We start from the raw sequence: 23,877 nt of genomic DNA on the forward strand, positions 1-23,877 counted from the left end.
TGAAATCCGATATCTGAGATTATTTGGCACTGTGTCTGTTATAAATATGCCACGCGGCCATTAGTACCTTGTGGTACCATCAGGACAAAAACAGTCACTCCAGCGATTAATATTGCAGTAGCTGCATATGTCAATATAGGAGTAGAACAATTGCAACTTTATAGGTTCATTCCAAACCCCATCAAACTCAAAGGGAGGCCTCTCATTAAGTGCAAGGGGATCTAGATCAAGCTCTCCTGAGGCATAGCTGGGTTTTGCTCTGATCAAAAAGCTATGACATTTCCAAACATCAGTATCGCCCACATTGCAGGTCAGCCCAGTAAAGCCAGAAAACATGGCTGGAAGTACGCGACATGCCATGCAAACCCGGAGGGACAAATCTAACAGCGTTCTCTCCGCAGATAACTCTGCGGTAGATCCAGAAGTCAGTGTTACAGGTTTTAGGTCTTGTTCCTGTGCAGCCTGCTCCAGCTAGTGCAAAATTTCTCATTGCAGTATCTCTCACAATAGTTTTGCAAATGAAGTTCTACATCTCCCCAGCAAAATCCTCTGCGTTCCAAGACATCTTTCCTGATGGTGTTTTAAAGCACCTTCTCTGAAGTCCCAAGTAATGAGGTAACTCTCAGTCTGCGTGTAAGAACAAAACTCTACAAGACAGACTGTGAGCCAGACACTTATTATTACACTTTCTACAAATGCACAGAAGGGCTTTCTCTCAGTGCTCCAGGTCACCAAGATCATGTTTGAGGCATATGATTAATTTTCAGCCTTATTGTGTTAAGGGGTGGCAGGAGAAAAGTAAGAAAGATTTTTTTTTAGAACAGTGTTAAATGAGGCAAAGACCTTGTCACTTAGCAAGAGCTTTTAAACTATCCTTGCATAAAGCAGCACCTAAAAAGTTAATAGACATAAATAGCATTTTATTGATTTGAGGTATTCTGAGGAGTTTTAATGCAGGTGAAGGCAGGAAAAGGATTCTGCTTGGGATAATTAAGCCTTAGCTAGTGAAGCCTGGAGCATTTACACCAAAAAAAAAAAAACCCAAAAAACCACCAAACCCCCCCCCCCAAAAAACACCAAAAACCGAAAATGCCAAAGAAAAGCTGTCACTTAGCCTGAAACTAAGCCTTTCCTGGGACACAAGTGAGTGTGACAGCCCAGCAGTGATAATCTTTACCCAGCTGCTTGGCCACACTCTCTAGCCACTGAGCCTAGAAAGAGAGCCCATGAGCGACTCCCAGGAGCAAGCAGTTAATGTGTAATGAGTTCTGCTTTTATTCAGAGACACTCATACCAACGAGTTCTTGGATGGGGGAAAGAAGTTCAGCTGATAAAAAAGGTGTTTTGAAATATTTGGTTTTCCCCTTGGACGTAAATTATTCTTAGCACAACTCAATTCCCATAAAAGCTCTTTGTTGGTCATATGCAGACATCAAAGGTAAAAATAAAGCCTCAACTGTAAATCATTTTGCTTTTCAATATTTGCTGCCTCAAACACCAGAACATCCCAAAGAAGAGCACGGAAATCCCAAACACCATCTGATAGCAACTAGGGGCCTCTCCAGATTTCAAGCACCCTGAAACAAGGGATGTCTTCCTTAGGCCTGGATTTTAATTTTAGCATCTTTTCCCTGTCTACTGCGAAACTGCAGCAGGTTGCAGTGCCCATGACCTCTCTTCCACTCCAGGTCACATAAACCTGCTTGTAGTGGGATTTCACAGCGTACAATGTGTCCTCCTGAGTCACAGAGGTACTTTGGGAATTCCTGTACCCCGGTGGTTTGTACGTGGTCATTCCAGTATCAGAGATTTTTTTTAAAAAAATCTGTTGTTATTTGGCTGCTTGCTTTTCCCTTTCCTCCAGATGAAAATTAGTTCAATGAATATTGATATTAATATACATTTGCATGCAAGCATGTGATAAATGGCTCACTGAAACAAGGCCTGTAAATCCAGTCAGTGGCTGTGCTAATCGTGTTCCTATCATACTCTAGGGGCATTAGCTACAAACGAGCTTTTTGTTACATGATCAGAACACACTGCAATCCACATCCAGCTTTCTGGATGGGTTTTTATTTGCCTATCAACCATTTGCAGAAGAAAGCATTGTTGAAGTCACTTCTGGAGGGCAAACTGCAGGGGAGGAAGAGCCTCCCATGGAGTTTACCACCGCATCTGCTGAGCGCAGGGCACAACATTTGCATTGCCAACATCTGGTGCTTGCTGGATATCAGAAGTTGTGCTGCAAGACGGGGGAATCGTCAGCGATGGCGCAGTCGGTTAGAATTAAGAGGTCCAATCACCTGGGATGCAACATGGGGGTTGTGTTGGGCCAAACTGTAAATCAGAATTCAAAATTCCCCATTACCTTCACTACAACGCAGCATTCAGTGAGCCAGCGCAGTCAATCATGTGCCCGAGCCCCAGGGCAGTTTCAGTACCGTATGTTCCATGGGGGAATAACAGCCACGCTCCTTCTTAGGGCACTGGTGAGTAGCCACAAGGCAACCGCACGTTGGTTTTCTTTACAGAAGGACAGTATTAAAGCTTAAGCTTAAGTATAAAACTGCTGCAGAAAGCTTTTGCAATATGCGAAGTAAAAACACAAACAGCAAATAAGCACTCAACAGAGTGGTGATTTCTGTCGTGTGGAATCCACAGAACCTAAACCAGCATCATCTTCCATCTGCATAAAATGGATTATTCCATCTCAGTTCTGCTGGTGTTATTTAACATACAAATTACAATTGTTAATGAAGATTGCTGGGTCAAATCCAGTGCAGAGGTTTGTCTGAATAATTTTTCAGCTGGTTTCATATTCCTGACAATTCACCCTTTACTGAATCCAGACTTTGAATGAACCCCAAATTCCTGACTGTACAGATGGCAAGGAAATGCTGGGTTTTGAAACAGAAGTGTAAATCAGTCCTTCTTTCCACCTGGATACAAGGGAATGAAAATATATGAACCTGCTCACAAGCAGACGTACAGTTTTAAGTTTGTTAGAGCTCATCTGCGTGGAGAGGTAGGTACTAAATGAGCGAGGGCGTGAATTTAACGTGCTCAGCAGCTGCCTGAACTGGCACATCTATTCTGCAACAAGAGTGCCTTTCTTTGGCTTAGCTTAATCCATTGCCAAAGCGCGGTGTAATTGCTATCTCTAGGATGACAGCACCACATGAATTGTTGCTTGCACGGTGGATTTCTAAGCTTTAGTGTCCAATCTGGACACTCACGTTGCTGTGCGCTCAGGGAACCTGAGAAGGCTTTTGGTGCACTTGTCTGAAGGAGGGGCTTCCCTTCTTTTTTTTTTTGTCCCCCTCTAGTTATGGTGACATGGTGCCCAAGACCATTGCTGGGAAGATATTTGGCTCCATTTGCTCCCTGAGCGGGGTGCTGGTCATTGCTCTGCCCGTTCCAGTCATTGTTTCCAACTTCAGCCGAATTTACCACCAGAACCAGAGAGCCGACAAGCGGAGAGCACAGAAGGTAAGCCATCCCGCGCGGCTGCCTCCTCCGAAAGCTCAGCAGCTGCCGGCAAATCTCAGCCCCTGCTTGTCACCACGGGGCTTGTGAGACACCAGTGACAATTCTGAGCATTGCAGAGGGCAGCCTGCATGCGCCTATCCATCTACCTACACGTGTAGGCTTACCTTCACACGCAGTTATAACTACCTGTACCCATACAGACACAAGCTAGTTCATTGCACACACTGTGCACTGGCGTATTTTAAACATCAGAAGCAATAGGGCTTTTATTGCTCACCTTTGCTACATGCTAGTCTGAAATAAATATATACATATACACATAAACCCTTAAATCATTAACAGGGGCTGTTTATCCTTCTGGCTGCTTGGTTCCTGTCCTCTCTCTGCCCTGGAGTTTTGAAAACACCCATCCAGAAACATATACTTATCAGCACACATACCCCCTCAAAGCTGCAGACTGTAACATAAACAGAACACTGGGAATACACAAAAAGCCCCTGGAAACTTCAGGGGATTACCGAATATTCCAAAATCTGAACGGTTTTTACCAGCATAATCTTAATGATTCACTGAGAGAGTATAACAGATTTATTATATCTCTCTTTCAGTCTGCTGAATTACACCAAAACCAGTGTCAGGTTTTTACAACAACTGCAAGCTAAAGGTCTGGGGTTTTTTTCTCCCTATGGAATGCTGTTTGCCAGAAATTCAAGGCTCAGGGGACCTGATGGAGAATAGTAGTAGAAAGATGTGCTATTTCTGCTTCAGGCAAGCATCTGGGCTGTGCCTACTTCTTGCATCTCAGGGAGCTGACAGCAGAGAGCTGAGATACAAGACCTACAAAACCACAAAATTTGGCAGTCAAAACACATAAGGAGAGTAGCAGAGAGACAGAATCATGCAGGAATGAGTTGCAGTCTCCATAAGTCATTGCTGGGTTTTACACATACCTGCATTAGGTTTGGCATTGTACACGTGAAACATCAAACTGCAATAATTTCGGGATGTGTTTTTGGGGGAGAGTTGTTTATCTGATTAGTCATACAACATAATATAGATTAAAAAAATCCCTAAAAAGATATCATAATGGAAGTCCACTCAGTACCACACACTGTTCAGTCAGCAGCCGGACAGTGGGAAACCAGTATGGATCATTGCATTCATTTAATGAATTTAAATGATTTGCAGAGTGGGTTGCCTAATGTGAGGCTGCACCCAGGCATAAGGTATCTGGGTTTAACTTGCAACAGGAACATTCTAGGTGTCAGTGCAGGGGAAGGACTGGAGTACCCACGCAGAGGTTTGTTAAGGGGACAGTGTGCAATAGCCCATTTAAATAATTGAAGACTTTGAGAGAAAGTACTTGTTCTACTGAAGTGGCACATAAACACAGTGAGAGACAGAACCTGCGTTACAGTATTGCCTAAGCAGCAGATAAATAGGCAAGACAAATAAACAAACAAGATTTGTGCATAACCATGGATCACGATACAAAGAAGCCCCAGAACCGACTCCAGGTCCGTGCTTTTGGATGAGGCTGTCCTTCTCTCCAGGCAGCATACCCAAGTTTCTTCTTCCGATTCGCCTTTTCCTTTATTTGTTGGACTGCGATCCACTTGGTGACAAGGAAATGTACCGCCACCTTGGATGCTGATATGATTGATTGCAGCTTTTATAAGGTTTGCTGTATTGACACACAGAGTGTATAATTTCCCCCCATTTGAATTTCTAATTCCCTTGATATTGGATGAATTTCTGGGCTAAGAAAGTTTTCTCAAGTCAGAAGTGTGAGTAATTTTCACATGATCATCACTGCATGAATACTAAAGAGAACGAAAGAGACAGAAGCACATTAATGACAGTCTCTCTGGAGATGGTCAGGACATACACAGGGACGTTAAGAATCTGCTTTGATAGCATACTTGTTCCAGCATCATCCTCCAGTGAATTGAATCCCTTCTTCAGAAACAGGGAAGTTTTCGTAATAGTTAAAACTCTGTCCCCATCTAATTAAAGATACAAAGACATTTGCATGGCTTTTTCAAGAAGGTTGGAAAAAGCTCTTTGCACTCTCTCAGTCCTTGAACATGAAGAGCCCACCCGTAGAAGCTCCTTATAAGCAGAGTTTAGAAGACTCAGCTTTGAAGAAAAAACACAGATGTCTTTCCTAAGTTTCTAGTGTGCTAAATAATTTATTTTTCTCTTTTAATGGAAGAGTAAATAATTTGTAGGGTATGTATTAGTATAAATGCTTTAGAAGAAGTTCTGTTTAGTTCAAGAATCACAATTTTTATACTGTACAATTATAAATCACGATTAGGCTATAGACCTTTTTTTTTCTTTTTTTTTTTTATGAACTCAGAATAAAGTTTTCCAATGAGAAATAACAAAGGCAAAAGTACTGTACGAGTGTCAAATTGGCTGGATGTGACATTCAGGGATTTGAAGGTCGGGGTGGGAGTAAACCTGGGCTCTCCAGCACAGCGGGGCTTTCTGAGGGGCTGCACTCCAGAAAAGAGGAAAGCGCAGCACAGCCCCAATGTCCCTCTGGGTTATGATGTGCTCAGTCTTAACTTTGTCTCTTAACTGCTGAGGAGGCATTGGTCTAGCAGGAAGATGTATTTAAAGAGCATGAATAAAATACCGGGAGGTGGCTGTTACTCATCAGCATCTATTCTTCAACTAACTGAGGAGAAATGTTCCTTAAAAAGGAAAAAAAAACCAACCCAAACCAAAACCAAACTACCAGTAATTTAATCACCTTGAAGATAAATTATTCTTTGCCAAAACTGCACTGCAAGAGAATTAATTACAAGGAGATCTGGCAATCTTAATTTATTGTGCTGTGTCATCAAATTCTGTCCTCTGGCATGCTGCGAGGACCAGGTCAATCCGAATGGAAGATGAATTGATCATTTCTGACAAGGTTCATTTTGGTAAAATTGTTTTTTTTTCCCCCCCAAAGACTTTTTTTTTTTTCCTTTTTGACTGATGTGCTAAGAATAGACCTTCCTGACTTTGAAACGATGCTGTTCTTTACTGAATGTCACAGCCTTTGGTTTTAAAAGAGAATTTGACACTTAAAAAGGCTTGACAATAGAATGACTTTGTAATTCAGATCATGCTGGAGTCTCTCTCTTGCTGTGTTCAGTTTGCAGCATAGACGCAATGTGAAGAAGGACACAAGTATCTGGTGCTGGTTTGAGGACTACGCCTCCCACTTTTCAACCCTAGAAAGAGAAAGCAGAGGCAGCTACTAACAGCTACTGAAATGCTGCTCTTTTAGCAACAGTAGAAAAAGTTTAACAGTTCATTGTTTAGAAGTTAGAGATTGAGTGAATACAGCCCCAAGCCACAGCGTTATTCCCGCCAGAGCAGGGCAGTAGAGAAATGCACTGCTGAGAGACTGCCAGGTAATACAGTAGTGAAAAGAACAGATGTGGCCTTTAGGCTTAGTGCAGCAAAGATCCCCGAAGTGCAGATTGCTCTCCCAAGGTTTACAGGAATGCTGTAGACCTCTGGACTCGGAGACTGGTCAAAAATCCTGCAAGAATGATCTTTCTTGAGGAAATTCTAGCTGCTGACAGGCGAATTTATTCCCATGTCTTTAAGCAGAGAACCAATACTAAAATCAAAGGCCCTGACTTTGCACAAACATTTACAACAAAAAAGGAAGAATGAAGGAGAAGAAAACACTAGATCTCTTAGTGAAAATACTTTTAGAAAGGTGTTTTTCAAAGTGTTATGGGAGCCTTTGTTGGTCCTTAATATCCCAGGTCCAATGTCTTGTCTTTGTCTGCTTTAAAATAACCAACTCGGGTCCCTCAGCTGGATAGATTGTGCTAAGTGCAGCAAAGTTAGTTTGTTCTGTTGGTTTTTTTGTTCCTGGAATGATGCTTCAGAAAAGACAACTAGAGATCCCTTTGATATCTCCCCAAACTGCTCCAATACAGTCCAACTAATTACAGCAGTATGACCCCATCGGCTCCAATGTCCCATTCCCCGGGGAAACAGGAGCTGGCCATAAACTGCACAGGAGCTCTCAGAAACTGAGTTTGCTTAGGTGGGCAAATGACTGACAAATAGCAACATGCACTAGCAGCTTTTTGGTAAGAAAAAAATGGTAAGATAGAAAAAAATACTGTGCCAAGGGCGATACTGCATTACAGGTTAAGCCTATGTGGTTGTTAGCCCCAACTCCCTGAACACATAAATGTACATGCAGATGAAGACGATAAGTCTTCAAAGGTGTATTTAAAGCAGTTTTGAACAGCCTCAGAAGGCACATGGAAGTAGAGTGGCAGCTGAAATGTTTGGAAATAGCAACAACAGCATAAAGCAAACTGGTCTCTAGACCAGCCCCCTTAGGGCTAAAATTTAGCCAACTGAGTTGTTCTAGATCTTCTCAGTTTGGGGGAAAACAAATGTTCCGAAAGGGGCCTCTTACACAATGAAGTATGCCGCCTCACATTTGCACAACAGAGGAGGGAGAAATGTAAATGCTCAGATGCTGTGAAAAAAACCCTGTTTAAAGTGCATTTATCATTTAATGGTTAGATTTGCTAAATGAGCCAAGATACTGAAATGGCTGATAATCTCAGAGGGGTTAGCATGGGTTTAGTGGTGCATTTCACAGGGGCTAAACCGAAACTGTTGTCTATGAATATAAAACTTGAGCAATCACTCACAATGCTTAGTTTCAGGTCTGAAGTAAACATGCTTTTGAGGACTGTCTTCCAAGAAGCTGTCTTCTTGGCCTGTTCAATTCATTTCATTTATTATCTGGTGGCCTTTGACTCTATGACAACAAGCAATGTACTGCAAAAGCCTTGAAAAAGACTTCTCATTTCATCCTCTAGGCTATAAGTTTCCAGGAAAGAACCAAACACCCAGATTTAGGCAACGAAAGGACTACCCAGGACAAAATCATTTTGCAGAGCCGCTCTCACATAAAACTATAATATAGAACTGAAAACTGTAACGCAGGCTATCAAAGAGTAGATGGTATAAATTAGGTGAAGCAGAGAAGTGGACACATTGCCTGGTGGATGAATTAAAGCATTCAATCACAGAGCCAATATCAGCAGAAGAAAGGAACGAAGCGGCAAGGGATAAGCTGCATCTTTTCAGATGGAAGTCGATGAGAGGAAGTAGATGGAGGAAGGTTATTCCAGACAGTGAGAGCTACTCGTGAGATGGTTGCACACAGGCAGCTATGGCTCTGCAGACTGATGAAGAGGTAACTATGGAGATGCTTAAAAGGGGCTTAAGCCAAAAGGAAGGAAGAGTAAGGACACAAACGTCTTTCTGATTGTTCCGTAAGAGGCACATTAGAAACAGCCTGTTCCGGGCCCAGCCGTCACTCCCAGAGGCATGGAAAACAGGGCTGCAGTCAGCAGAGCAGATGAAGAGGGAAGATGGTGATGAAAAGAATGCTTAATACTAGATTTATGTCACCATCATACCCATGAGAAAGACGGCCCACACACCTGTCAATAACGAGGCCATTATAATAATTGATTTGCTACAGAGCAGGGGAGTCAGCTTTGAAATGTTCTGTTTTTCAGCTGACACCCTAAATTTTGGAGGTGGGTTAGTGAACTTCAGAGCGTGGAACAGAACGGCCAGAAAAAGCGACTCGAGCAAAGCTGTGAGCTGTCTAAGGAGAGCTCAGTGACAGAACATGACTCAGTTCCCAGCAGGGGATGGGGTTGGGAACTTAAGGAGAGAGAGAAACAATAAGGTTAAAACTGGAGCTGGCTGACATTTAAAAAACATGGTTTTTTCAACCACAATGAATCTGTGTGGAATGTTTTTGTTGTTGTTGATATTTAACAGTTTTTGACAGAGGGAAAAAAGCTTTTTTAATTATTTTTTATTTTTTAAAAAAGATATTTCATTTTTGCTGAGGTAGGTACCTCTTTCTCTTCCTCCTCTGTTTCCTGTTTGTTGTTTGTCACATCCCCTCATACAGTTCAGGGGGAAAAAAACAAACAAATAAACCAACCAGGAATCCTTCCTCTTTTCTTTCATATCGTCCAGGAAAGCAAAATGGCATTTTCCATCAGTTCAGCTAGTTCAAATTCCCAGGGTCCCACAATGCATAAGACAACTAGATGTTTCCCCTGAAAGGAAGGACTGAAATCGGTGAGCTAGAGCTTATAGGTTCAGCCTCCGAAGCAAGCCCATATATCTAAATATTAAGCCTGTTGTCAGTAGTGGCCAAATGCCCAGATGACATAATTTCCACACATATCCAGAAGCCGCTGCATTTGTTTCGTGCCTTGAGGCCCTTTCACACCATGTCTCAGTCATAACCAGGTAACAGCCTGCAATGCGTAAGAACCTGACTAACCCATCCTCGGGGTCTCTCCTTGGTCATCTCAGCAAAAGGGTGTCCCCTTTCCCCACCTGCTGGAAGTCCGGGTTGTGTGTGGCAGCCCCTGTCCAGATGGCTCCATTATGTAGCACAGTTGGTAGGATTTGTAATGGCTGATGTTGCCCGCTTCATCCCAGACACCTAGATAAATGCAAGCTGAAATCGCCTTGTCAAGGAGACCTGCATGCAAAATGTTCAGCCAAAAAACATTGGGAAGCCCTATCCTACTTTGGAACTGGGTTCTAGTGATCAGCTTCTTTGCTGTTGCCTCTATTAACTAGTTATTTTACCACTCTGTCTAAGTAATGCAGAATCGAGTGGGCTGGGTGCAGTTTAGCTCCCGTGCAGTTCCCAGCCTACATACTGAATAACAGCTCAAACACCCCTGCGCCAACTGCGATATATGGTTATGTCTAGATTAATGGATATGGGTATATCCACTGGGTCAGGAAAAAAGGTAACTAAAAGTGGGTGTAAATGGTAGAAAAGCTTATGGCGGTTACTAATTTGTACCATGACAGTGATAAGCAGATGAAGAACAACATTTGTTGCTGACACATGTGGTGTTGGGATGGCAATACAGGTCTCCGAGTCCTCTAATCACGTATGTCAGATGGATGGGAACACCCTGCAGTCTACCAGCACATCTCTCAAGGGCCACTGCAGATTTTCCCTGCTTACACACTGCCAGATGTCTTACACAGCCCAACTTGAGAAGTCCTAGAATCTCATTACTCCACTCCTCCCACTCCACCCACCAGCAGTGGTCTGCAAAGTCTGACTCAGAACAAGCCTTTGTTGTTTGAAGGTCATGAAAATCCCATCACACAGTAACTGCTGATAACTTCAGCACTGCATCAGGCTCTAAACCACCACAAGGCAGGCCCTCTCCAGGCACGAGCAGGAGCCTGCCGTCCTCTTTCGTCTCCCCACTACAGCCAGTCTCACTGTTTTGACAAACTGATCCCCCCAGCCTCTCACTGTTTTCACAAACTGTGGCTGCTGCAGCATCGCCCTTCCATACTTCCTCTCTGTGTTTTTTCATGCATAAAACTAGGATAAATCCACTTTTTCGGGCTCGGTGGACGGTGGAATGCTGCTGCAGCATCGCCCTTCCATACTTCCTCTCTGTGACTCAGTTTTTTTCATGCATAAAACTAGGATAAATCCACTTTTTCGGGCTCGGTGGATTTTTGCAGTTAGATCATGTACACGTACAAGGTTATAAAGTGAAACCATCTTACGGTAATACTATCCATACCCAGGATTTTAAATTTATCTATCTGCGCTTTTGCACTAGCAAGCCTTGCTGACTCACCAAACGAGGGAGCAGAAATGACAGCATGTGCTTTCCTGACCAGTCACGGGTAGCAAGCAGAGCAACAGTAAATGCTGGCAGAGAATGGTTCACGAGCAGGCAAGGGAATCAAGAGCGTGTGCAAAGCTTACAGTTAATTTTCAAAAAAATATCTATATGGGGAAATCACAGTCTGCCTGCGAGTACTGTGCAGGAAGAAAAAGCAGTTCAATCCACCAGGCAAATTGCTCCATAGGAAATAGTTCCTCATTTCTCCTCTTTGTCACAGTACAGCAGAACTCCTCTGTTTACTATGCAGACCGCTGCCTGACAGTAATTCCAGCCACCTGTTCTCCATGTAAGTGCAGTCATTTAGACCGAACTCAGCATTAACTCCGAACAAATACAATAATAAAGAGCAATTCTACACATTGTCCAAGAGCTTCGGTATCCAGGCGCCAGTGCATTTCTGACCACATACGAAGCATCAGCTTCGTTAGCAATTGAGTCAGGACAATTAGGAGCCATTCTAGTAGGAACGCGCAGCGATGCTGGAATGCACAAACAAGGGCCAGAGCAGCGCGTAGCCATGACGACTCCGCAGCTTTCTGCTGACAAACCGGGAGCCTCCCGCGCCCAGGACAGCACGCCAGGCAGGCTTCTCCCTCCACACCTGCCAAATCAAGGCACGCAGCCAACGTGTTGTGGCTGTCAGCGTAAGGACGTGAGCTGAGACACGCATTCTTCTAAGAGTCTTCACTTATCAAATAGGACCATGGGATGGGTTTGTGATGGATTTTTTTTCCCCCAGAAGCCTAATGCAAGAGATTTGTCCCCAGAGACCCCAGGAGCAAGAGGAACAACTAGGAGCAGCTTCAGAAAGAAAGCTAATTGCACTGCACAGCAACTTCATTGTCATCTGATGGCTTCTGAGCAATTTTTGTTCACCAGCAAGCAACACTTCTCTCAATTAATGCTGAAAGCTCATAGCACAGGGAAGTGGGATGGATGGAGCACAGCTCCTGGCCCTACCCCGCCTGGAGCAACAGCATTGCCCACACTGACGCTTAACCCCATTCACTCCCCTTGCTGCCGGTGGGCACCTGCCCGTCGGAGACGACACCTGCTCTCACTGCCAGTGAGCAGGCAACGAGGCAGGAGAACAGCCCCGCCGTCCTCTTCCCCTTGGGCTTTATTCCACGGGGGAGAACGAAGGGCAAGAGTTTTACAAATTTGCTTATGTTTTCTTGAGTTTCATACAAAGGTTTTGTGGTTGTCGTCCCCATCCACCCTGCCATGTTTTCACCATCTTCCTGGGGAAGGCGTGAGCAGCACTATATGAAGCAATTACCTTCATCTTCTGTAGCTAACCACAGGCCTCCACACCATTAATTAGTGTTCATATATCAGGTCTAGTAAGTTGACATGTGACAGTAGATCAAATTCTGTTAATTTCTCCATCCCCTGAATACTTTATAGCTATTAATTAGGGGTGTGAGCTGTGTGAAAGATGTTATAAAAGTGAGGTCTGGAAACACAGACAAGACAGATAAATCACAGGCAGACAGATGCTCATCACACTTTGCTTTCAGTGAAACACAGGACCTTATTTTATAATAATGGAGAACAGCAACCTCTCTATAAACGATGCAGAAAAACATGAGGCTCTTTCTTGAGAAGATGTTTATTAAGTAATACATTTCTAGACAAATTCTGACACCCTAATTTATACCCCATAAGACGTCACTTCTAACTCTGACAGACTGGTACAGCATCTCTTTGACCACGCATCCCTGGAGCGATTTTGACCCAAGCAGTAAAATCTGTCACGGCATTAAGAATGCCAAAAAATGTATGTAGGAATTTCTTTTATTATTATTTCAAGAGGCAAACTTAAGAAGTGACGAGAGCTAGCTTTGTCAGTCAGCTGGACTAGTAGCGTGGGAGCCTCAGCATAGAGGAAGCTTTGAATTTCAGCCAAGATGCAGTAACTGTGCATAACATATTTCAATCAAGGAAAAACTGTCCATAAGGTCAGTTCTTATAGAGATCGAGGTCTGACTGTAACCCTTGCTGGGCGGATGGATAGATGGATAACTAAAAAAAGGGATTAGAAATAAGCAGGGCATCTACAGAGGATAAAAATACGAAATGGCCTCCAAAAAAGCTTAATTCTTAAATATGAAGCGAAGGAATAAAGTGAGAATTGTCAAACTCTACAAAAAGTGAAGTTTATTCTATTCTTTCCTGTAGAATGCAGCAAACACCAGAAAGGGAATGGTCTATGTAAAAAGAAAACGTAAATACAATGACAACTGAGTAAAATTGGCAACAAATGCAGGCTGGAAATCAGAAGAAATTTTCTAAACAGAAGAAAGAAGTTGTAAAATAAATGCCCAGTAGGAGTAAGAGCTTCACTAAGTTTAAGCCAGAGCTTCGTAAGTTCAAGATGAAAATCTACAAAAGGAAGTTTGCAATAGGAGGGGACCAGTCTCAGTGCTCCAGGGGCTTCCTGACCGTCCTGCATTTCTCTCTGCAAGTTTTGCGTATTACGACATTTTTTTCAAAGTTCTGTGTTTAATCAGCCAGGATATCTATGACTAGCAGAGAAGCCGAGATCCATTAAACTCCATATTCTGTGCATTGTTCTATAAATAGATCGAACATCATGTTCTTCAGTGTTGGAAAAGATTAAACGATATAGTGCATTTGAAATGATGTTCTGTTGCTTTAATGGTGCCAAGGGTAAGGTAGGATTAAAAGGAGAGCCACAGAGGAGGGGAGGGGAATCTTTCATCTCTGGAAAGTAATGAAGAGGCTCAAAATAAGATCAAGGTCTGACTGTAAGTGGTTCTATCAAATTATATAGGAATATAATGAGTTCTACACTATCTAATTTCCATATGCAGCTCTACAACATCTGCCCCAAAGCAAAAATGACAGAATATTTAAACTTGGCTCAAAAGCTGTTTAACATAAAGATTTGAGAGGAAGGAAAGTCCAAATGTGCATACTTTGTTTCTTAGGAAAAAAAGGTTAAAATGACAGAAAGATGATCTGCAGAAACTAACTTTTCTAACACCGCTGTAACTCCGCTGCCTGCCTATTACAATAGCCAGATGGAACCACGGCTAGCAGAATAACAACTAGTACTTATTATATGGGCCATTTGCTTTTTAAACAGCCATTATTTCACTCAGCGTTCAAACACATGTAACAACCCTGAGTCCTAATTTGGCAGTCCAGCCCGTTTCCAGGCTTTGTTAAAGATGGCATATCAGCTTCCCAGAGCCATAAGTAGGACAGATGATCAGCGTTGCCTGATTATATTGAGGAAAGCACTCCACAGACAGTAGATTCATTTAATTTCTTGTCCACTATTATTTTTGAATACTTTTTAAAAAATGAAGACTTTTCCTTTTTCTGCTTGGCGAGGAAAAACTACTACAATAGGCCGGGAGCTAAGCTATTTTCCACCAGATGAAGGTTACATCCATTCCCTTTCCAAGTTCCATACGTGCACTGAGTTCGTGCAAGTACAAATTGAACGAAGAGTTCAATTTGAACTCAGAAGTACAAATTGAAGTCTTTGCTGAATTCCTTTCTGAATTTTATGCTAAAATTAGTCAAAGGTACCACAGATGAGATCACTTTAGGAAGGTGAGAACATAACTACAGGAAAACACTTTTTTGTCATGCCATACTCTAAGCCCTGTTGTTAAGTCTGCAGAAACTCCTGTTTAAATGTACAATCTGCTTGTTATCTTTTCCATAGCCCAAAATCAACCATTTTCTTTCCATCTACAATTTAAGTCCAGACCCAAACTAGCAACAGATGCAGACAAATGCAAGAAAATCGAGCACTTACTGAATGGCTGTGATATTTCACCTTGGAAATAAAAATCAGATCAAAACATTCTGTTGATTACCTTTGAGAACAGCTTCATTTCAGCCTTAAAAGACCAGTGGTGTACACCTACTGCACCAGTGGACTCACTGCAGCAGTCAGCAATAGTTCTACTCATATTCAAACTACTAATTGTTTAGGCAAAAAAATGTGAAGCACTGTTAATTATCTAGTGTAGCTGCATTTTCTGCCAGGAGTGCTCTTAGTGTGGTTTTAGCAGATAAAGTTAGATAGGATATGGACTGGAGCATCTCTCATAGGAGGAAAGGCTGCAAGAGCTGGGACTGTTTAGCCTAAAGAAGAGAAGGCTTGGAGGGATCTTATTAATGTATATAAATACCTGAAGGGAGGGTGCAAAGAGGACGGAGCCAGGCTCTTTTCAGTGGTGCCCAGTGACGGGACCAGAGGTGATGGGCACAGACTGAAACACAGGAGGCTCCATCTGAACGTCAGGAAACACTTTTTCAGCGTGAGGGTGACTGTGCACTGGCACAGGTTGCCCAGGGAAGTTCTGGAGTTTCCATCCTTGGAGATATTCCAAAGCCGTCTGGACACAGTCCTGGGCAACTGGGTCTAGGTTGCCCTGCTTGAGCCGGGGGTTGGACCAGATGACCTCTGGAGGTCCCTTCCAGCCTCAACCATTCTGTGAAGGATAACGCTAATAACAGCTCCAGTCCAAAGAGGGAGCAGGAGTGGACGTAGGACCTGTACACATAGTACCTGATATACATATAGTCCAGTCATCTCCTTGCTCAAAAGCACGGAAGATCTGGAAAGCTGAAGATGTCTGGCAAATATGAAATTATGTCATAGGTTGTAACTTAATAGTTTATTATATCACATAAATCAAGAGTGAACATTATCTCCATAAGAACTAGATTAAAATCATCAATAAATAACAATTAGCTGTTTCCCGGGCCTGCCATCTGGTAAGCATTTTTCCTAGCCAGCAGCTCCTGCTCCTTGCACTTCTCCAAAGCAGCTAAAAGATGAAGATAGGCTATTCTTTCTTCTTTGTCAGTCCCTTTGGAAAATGTAGATACCCAGGATGCTGACAGCCACTTACATCATCCTCACCACCGTACCTCAGCACTCCATGTGTACAGGGCTTCACTGCCCTTCCTGCTTATTCCGAGTCTCCAGTTTCTTAAAAAGCAGTAAGGAGCCAGAAGTTATTGAGACCTGCCTTCCATCCTGCTCTCAGGAACACGTGGGCTCCAAGATAACCAAATTAATCATTCTAACCTGTAAGTGGCTGTCATTAGTATTATTATTTTCATCATATAAATTATCTTCCAGATTAGGTCATATGCATTTTGAGATCCTGTGGTTTCCTAGCAACTCCTCTTACCACTCTACATGCAGACACAATGTGCCGTTTTCTTTTCCTTTTTTAGACTCTCGATGCAGGGGTTATATTCAGTAACAGTGATCTCAGGCCTGGCCCTAACGACCTTTAGTCTGTCACGTTTGTGGGTTAAGATGCAGAAGACGGCTATCCCCCCCACCCCCAAAAGACATTTGCAGCAGATGGCCAGAAAAACATGGTCCTCCACTTGTCTGTCTTCTGTCCTGCAGACCAGAAGTACTGAGCTCTGCAGGACAGAGATGACAAAAGCATACCCACACGTGTTAAAAACTGGCAGAATTTGGAAGACCCCATCAGCCTAATTCTCTAGGTTTCTGACAGCAAAATACGTGACAGTACATAGTACGGTTCCCTGCAAAACACTGCTGCTCCAAAGCTTGCGTGGGGTGCCCTAAGTTGAAGACTTTTGCCTCTGTAACTTACTCCTCACCTGATCTGCCAAAGCATACCTCTGCCGGCCAGCCAAGTCCAGACTGACGCGTTCCAACAGATAACACAAAACGCCTCTGGAAGGGCCAGCTTTTACCTGCTTCCACACTGTGGCCCGAGTCTTACACTGCTGCCAGGTGCCCTTCGCGTCCTCAGTCCACTTTGCTCAGTCACACAAACCAGTGTCGAACCTCCACTGCAGATGCCAGAGGGGAGTGCTTTGCAGCGCTTAAACCCTTCGTTACTGTCAGGCATGATCAAAGTACTGCATCCCACGTAAACACATGACATGCACTGCACCTAAATATCATGTAACGCTTGTGTCACTTGATAGATATGCTTTCCAAATAACGCACATTTACACACAGACTTTCACATAAAAACATGAACTATGGTTTTAGAATTGTTTCTAGTCTAATGTGGGAAACTGTCTGGAGGGCCAAACCAATTTTAGGCACCAATTTTAATTAACTTCTCTAGCTGAGTTAATCAAGATATCTACCAAATTTAATCATGATTGGGGCACAGAGTTAGGTGATGTGGCTATCCTAGACAGCCTTTTGTGTAAGGAGAATAGGATTAACTTCTGTCCTGCCCCACTGACATTTTTTAAAATAACAACGTCTGTTCTGAACTACAAAAGCTATGGGGCTTAATTATTCAGACAGCTAGTGGCCCTGTTTCAAAGAAGAAAAGAGAACAGACCTCAGAAACGAACCATCTCCAGTCCACATGGAGTACAGCTATTAATATTTGATCCCCTGCTAGCCTGGAGGCAAAGGGAATAATGTTCATTACAAGAGCCTAAGACTGAATCCACTTTAACAACTGACTGAACTGAAGATGAGGATGAAACCTTTCCTGCTATAGGTGAGGTGAGTAAGTTGGGGGACTCTGGTAACTCCTTCAGCAAAGGAGCTGATATTTTGTCAAGCACAGAAAGAAATGGAAGTCTTCTGTGGCTGCCATCAGAGCCTCACTGTAAAGACCATCACTGGACCGATATCGAATCCTGATTATGGAAGAGAGAAGATCATTGCGAAAAGCAAGGAAAGTCATATACTTGCAAATGGAAGAAATAATTTAATGAAAATGTAATTAACAGGAACAGAGAGACAATGCCATGTAACTGGGAAATGGAATATCCCTCAGTCCCTTATCCCCTGCTCTCTCCCCATAACGCATCTTCAATAGTAGTAGTCTCTGCATCTTTTGTTCCAGATTACAGTCTCAGGCCAGTCTTATTCGGGGCCTGGAGCAACACAGCAGTTTGAGAAAGTCTTCAGAAAAACTGAAGATCCAATTTCATTTTCTTGTTGTGCCCTCAGTCTACGACTTGCAAATACAACTCATGCCCCTTTCACAGGGTGACCAGATAGCCCTGTGAGATACCTCAGCCCCAGTAAGTTCCATCAGAGATTTCACTCTCATCTACTGACTTGGAGTCTTAACGTTAAAATGGGACAATGAAATCTAGGTGAAGTATAGAAAGGAAAGTCAATTTTGGATGTCCCCATTTTGGGGTGTCAAAAGAAGACCTATTTTTCAGACTGGTCATAGTCTGTGTCACCTAATTAAAGCTGCAAACTAGTAACCTGTACACGTCTTTGCCTGAGAAATTGTCTGCTTAAGCAGAAGCTCTTAAGGTTAAACAAATCTTTCAAATATTGAGGGCCAGAGTCACTCACGCGTGTACGGTAATAGAGCTCCTGGAATTATTACACTCTCTGGACCCACTGCAGATACTTGCCTCTTGGCTTTACTCTTCCTACAGTGTATACCCATTAGAACCTCTAATTAGAAAGGAAAATCACGAGTTCCATGTTATTTAAAAGATTATGCAGCATTTTAAAATACAGCACAATGTAATTATTTTTTAATAGCCACAGCTATTTCATGTATTTACTTTTAATGGTGTTTGAGTCATAAATTAACTGTAGAAAAGAAAAAGGCAAATCAGCACTTGACAGAGAAGCAGGCACAACTGAAAAGAAAAACTGAAACGCTAAAAACTGTGCGATTAAAAAGAAAGAGGGCCTTATTAGTTTTTCTTGCTTGCTTTATTCTGGATTGGTTTTTATCATTTAACTTGTCCACCTGGAGGTCAAGAAGGTCAGGGATAAATAAAAATGAGAAGAGTTGAACGTCTGTGTTGTTGCAGAGTGACTTCTGTCAGTTTGTCAAGAGATGCATATTTTTGGACAGTCTTACATTATCAGATACCAAAGTTAATAAACTAGCACTGCCACTGCAGAGGACAAAAGGAACAAATATGGTGCCTTTCCCTACTGCAGGATGATGAACATAGACTTTTTCATTAGTATTTCCCAATATTAAATTAACAACATATGCTACTTGACTGGTAAGTGGAGCAAGTTACCCAATCTCCCTCTCAGCTCTCCTCCCTCTGAATGCCTGTTACTAGCCACTTGCACTGTAGCGGCATCTCCACCATCACTGAGGACCGGGTGTCACCATGCTAGCTGCAGTACAAGCAGAGCAAGTGACAACACAGTTGTCAGAGCACAGAGCTGAAAGACAAAGAGAGGATTAAACAACCAAGCACGTTAGAGAGAAGGTGAGCCATGAAAGCAACACACATGCAGAGCATGTACACACTGCTAGATCACGTACAGTCATGCCGTCCTCCTCTGCCAAGAACATGTCCAAGACAAGTGTCTCTAGTTGCTGTGCACCTCACCCCCAAAAAATGACTATTAACTTTTTAAAGGATAAACCAATCTGCAGGAGCCCATTTCTTATCTCTGGAAAGGCCATTAACACTCTGTGGCAGATCATGTTCTTCAGACATCCGTACTCACCTCACTCCTGGAGACAGACCTGTGCTAGCTGTTCTTAACAGTGCCTTGTCCTGTCCGCGCACCCCTTGTATTTCACACCCAGGCTTTTTCAGGTACAAGGAGAACCTGAAATTTCCTTCCTCCTAGTATTGCCAGCACAGGACCGATCACTTGGTGTGCCAAGGTATAACTTCATCTTGTTTGCCTTCTTCACAGAAAGCCCGACTTGCGAGGATTCGAGTGGCCAAAACAGGCAGCTCCAACGCTTACCTTCACAGCAAGCGCAATGGCCTCCTGAACGAAGCCCTGGAGCTGACGGTGAGTGCAGAGACACTACCTCCCTCCACAGAGTTTGAGAAGCTCCCTATTCCCACTGGGCTCCCTCCCTTTCTCTCTTCGTTGCCACCTAATTGCTCATTATCCAGCGTGGCAGCCTCACACGCGGAACGGCATTATGCTATAATTGTGCTCTCATGTACTGTATGTGCCACGTGGAGGGACAGCTGGAATCCAGCTGCAAGACTGGATGGGAGGAAAAAGCTTCCTTGGGCTCCTCCTTGGGCTAGGAAAGGATCTGACTGTCCAGCAATGATCAGGTTCACTGTTCCCGTGAAGCGCTCTGTGCGATGGAGCTGTTGGAGCTGTACTGATTTATACCACCCAGGGTCTGCCCATACTATAAATATCCACTCTCAACATACAGTTATTTATTTTCAAGAGTCTCCCTCTAATATGGACTATCTGATCATGCCCAACAGGACAGGAAAAGATTCCCTAGCTCCTGTTTCAGGCAGTTTGGTGGTGGGTTTATTTTTAACAGAAAGGCCTCTGGAGGTTAATGCTAGCTATTCACGAAAAGAAAAGTTTTAAGTGCGTCAGATTGCTCAGCAGAATCAGTGAAAATGGGAGGAGGTTATTACATTAAGCCTGATCAACACCAGAGCAGGTATTAGCACATTTCATGGATTTCATTTCAAATGAATCAGCCTTTCGTGCACGTGGGGAGCAAAGAGCGAGAGGTAGAATGCTTAATTGAGCTACCAGAGCTGCCTAGCATTTGTTCGCGTGTCCTTACTTGGAGCTTAATCCTTCAAATGTCTATTTTCCCTGGCACACATCCTTGCATTTGTAAAATCAAAGCTGAAAAACCTTTCCAGCTCATGGTGAAAGCTGCTCACTAGGACCTGAGCCCACTCCTACCCAAGTTCAGTGGGTACAGCACACAGAGGGAAATTGTGTAGCCCCTTATTTTGCATGTAGGATGCTACTCAGTGCAGACCAAGATAGAGGAATCTGGCCCTTTACAACCGGAATAGTTTTTAAACTGACTTTACAAAAGCACTTCACGTGAAGTACAGATTTGGAAGGTAGGATGCCCAGATCAGTTTCTGTTCTCCCCTCCAAAACAAGTTTGATCCTTCTGACTACACATCTAACGTTGTCTCCTGCTCTGCAAACGGCAGTGACACTCAGAAAATCTGTTTCTTGAACCATATGTTGCTGTTGAGCAGTTCAAGAAAAGTTTCTTTATCAAGAATATGAGAGACCAGGAAGACTGGTCACATCTAGTCCAGAGCCTTATCCCCATAAAGGAAAGACTCAGGACTGGGATGGCAGCTCAGCTGAGATTCTGCTATTTCATTACACAGGAACACGCAAAAATTTGACTACAAATTTAAGACTTCCTTTTGAGCTTTAGATTTCTAGTTTTTCAAAATGCCAGAAGAGCTTAGCAGGGACGCTCAGTTTGCACTTGATCTTCCAGCCTGTCATCCCAACAAGAATCTCCTCGCTTCTCTCGTCAACCAAAACTCCCTGCCAAGACCACTCAGGGAAGAGCAGCTGACGCACCAATGCTTAAGTCCAAAATGCATGAGGTTGAGAGAAATATTCAGCCGAATGGGTTCATTTCCTGGCACTTGCCCAAAAATAAGTGGAAGAAGGGTCATTTTGTTGGCTACAAAGCTACTGTAGACACAGGAAGGAAAACAAAAACATTTCTAAAGAGGTTCTAGAGGATTTTTTTACCCATTAATAACTAAATTTAGATATATAGTAGCACCTAGAACAGGTCTTCCCAAGCTTCTCTGGGTGCAACTTGCTTTCTGGTGGGCTTATAGCTCTAAATGCTAACATGACTCCCCCACAGCCCAATAAGATCCACAAATCCTACTTTGAAAAGCACTGAATATTGTATACATTTGTACTAATACTTTGTAAGAAAATATCCCCATCCTGATTAACTTCCCGTTGAAACAGTCAAAAGCAAAGGGTATGGGGAAGGAAGAATTACCATCTGCCTGTGACATACGGGAATATAATTTACTAAAACAAGAAACTTGCCAAAGTCATACCTGGCATCTGCACGACCACCAGGAAGTGATCTTTGACTACCTGAGGACTAGCCTCATACCTGAATCAAGAACCGAGACATGTCTCTCCATCCACACGTAGTGGCATTAATTAATTACAGAACTGTAGAACATCCTTTGTTGTAAAGGTATACATGACCGTCTCAACTCCACAAGGCAAGATTTTATGTCCTTTCATTTTATGGCAGGAGAAGAAACTATTCTGAAGAGTACAAAATGTGAACGACAGCATAGTCTAGCTAGCCAAATTTTTTAAGCTGTAAAAATACGAAGGAATGCGACTTCTGTAGTTGCTATATTAGGGACCAAAATATTATCTACATACTGTGCACATCCGTCAGTCAAATTAGTATCAAACTGTTTCGTCGGTCAGGTACACATCCCATTTTGATACCTTGCCCAGGACTCATGCTAACTTTAATGGACTTCACATGGCCAGATTGCTATAGGGCTGGTTTGTTACCCAGCAGTAATTCCAACTGCAATTACTATATGGCCATGACTAGATATTACCACTTTCATCGTTAGCAATCACACAGTACTGTGATCAATGTACAATTGTTTTACAAGCGCCCAGCAGATTGCCCTGCACTCTGACACCTTGAGAGTTTACCCAAGGAAAACAACTGCCCCAGAACGTATCCTGGCTGTAGCTCTGCAGTCGAACTAATAAATTGAGAAATAAGGACTGTTCAAGATTCCGGAACATGTGCCAGAACGTCCTTTCATTAGTGCCAGAATGAATACACTGGCACCATCTTCCAAGGGAACAGTATGTCTTCAGCCTGTAGCCTTGTACCAAAGTAAAGAAAAAGCAAAGAAAAGGATTTATCCAAAGACAGCAGCAGGAAGGAATTCTGCTCCTAGCAAGAATACAGACACTTGCTTCAGAAACATGTGGATTTGTGGCATTTTGCATTTACCATCTAGACACGAAGTACTCAGACCATTTTCTTCTCATTTAGAGAGATTTTTAGTGGGTTTTGTGTCAGAAGTGCTCAAGGGATGGCGAGCTTCTTCCCATGGCAGCAGCCTACATATCCTCTTAGCGTTAATCTCCTTGTACAGCTAGCTGAAATTCCCTTTTAGCTAAAACACTAGGAGGTGTATATCCTAGGAACAGTAGGTTGTGAGGCCTCGTGCCTTTTCACAAGCAGAATCTGCTTAGCCATAGATAAGTGTTACAGCCATTCTCACGGGAAGGGACAGTCTAACCACTGAACCAGTTCAACTCAGTTCACCAGTGTCCAATCTGTGTGCTGAAGCACTAAGTAGAAGAGGTAAAGTGGAAGTATTATTTTGGATTTCAGAACTGACACTACAGTGTGTTTCAGTCTCCCTCCAAGCAACCAGCAGCTCAGTGAATGTCTTCCAGGAACAAACTGAATGGTAGCTGGCATCAAATCCTTGCAAAACTGGCATCCCAGCTCAAAAAGCAAACCATCTCCTCCCCCCCATCAGCTTTTTCATTACAGCCAGACTCTTCTAATGAAGACACAGATTTTGTTTGCCTGCAGTAACATAGGTACTGTGCTGGTTTTGGCTGGGATAGAGTTAATTTTCTTCATGGTAGCTAGTACGGGGCTGTGTTTTGGATTTGTGCTGAAAACAGCATTGATAACACAGGGATGTTTTCGTTCCTGCTGAGCAGTGCTGACACAGAGTCAAGGCCTTTTCTGCTCCTCACCCCACCCCACCAGCGAGCAGGCTGGGGGGGCACAAGAAGCTGGGAGGGGACGCAGCCAGGACAGCTGACCCCAACTGACCCAAGGGATATCCCACACCATATGGCGTCATGCTCAGCAAATAGAGCTGGGGGAAGAAGAAGGAAGGG

At 43.2% G+C, this 23,877-nt stretch overlaps 1 protein-coding gene across 2 annotated transcripts in view; it reads left to right on the top strand.

Annotated features, from left to right (window-relative positions):
* The window catches only part of KCND3 (potassium voltage-gated channel subfamily D member 3), a 124,941-nt gene that overhangs the window by 89,710 nt on the left and 11,354 nt on the right, over positions 1 to 23,877 (top strand). For both annotated transcript variants that reach the window (XM_009272733.2, XM_009272734.2), the window contains exons 2-3: positions 3,327 to 3,489; positions 19,888 to 19,989. In XM_009272733.2, coding sequence (XP_009271008.1) covers positions 3,327 to 3,489; positions 19,888 to 19,989 — 265 coding nt within the window. The remainder of the gene's footprint in view (positions 1 to 3,326; positions 3,490 to 19,887; positions 19,990 to 23,877) is intronic.

This window comes from Aptenodytes forsteri, unplaced genomic scaffold, assembly GCF_000699145.1.
Source record: "Aptenodytes forsteri isolate BGI_AS27 unplaced genomic scaffold, ASM69914v1 Scaffold142, whole genome shotgun sequence".
Lineage (NCBI taxonomy): Eukaryota > Metazoa > Chordata > Aves > Sphenisciformes > Spheniscidae > Aptenodytes > Aptenodytes forsteri.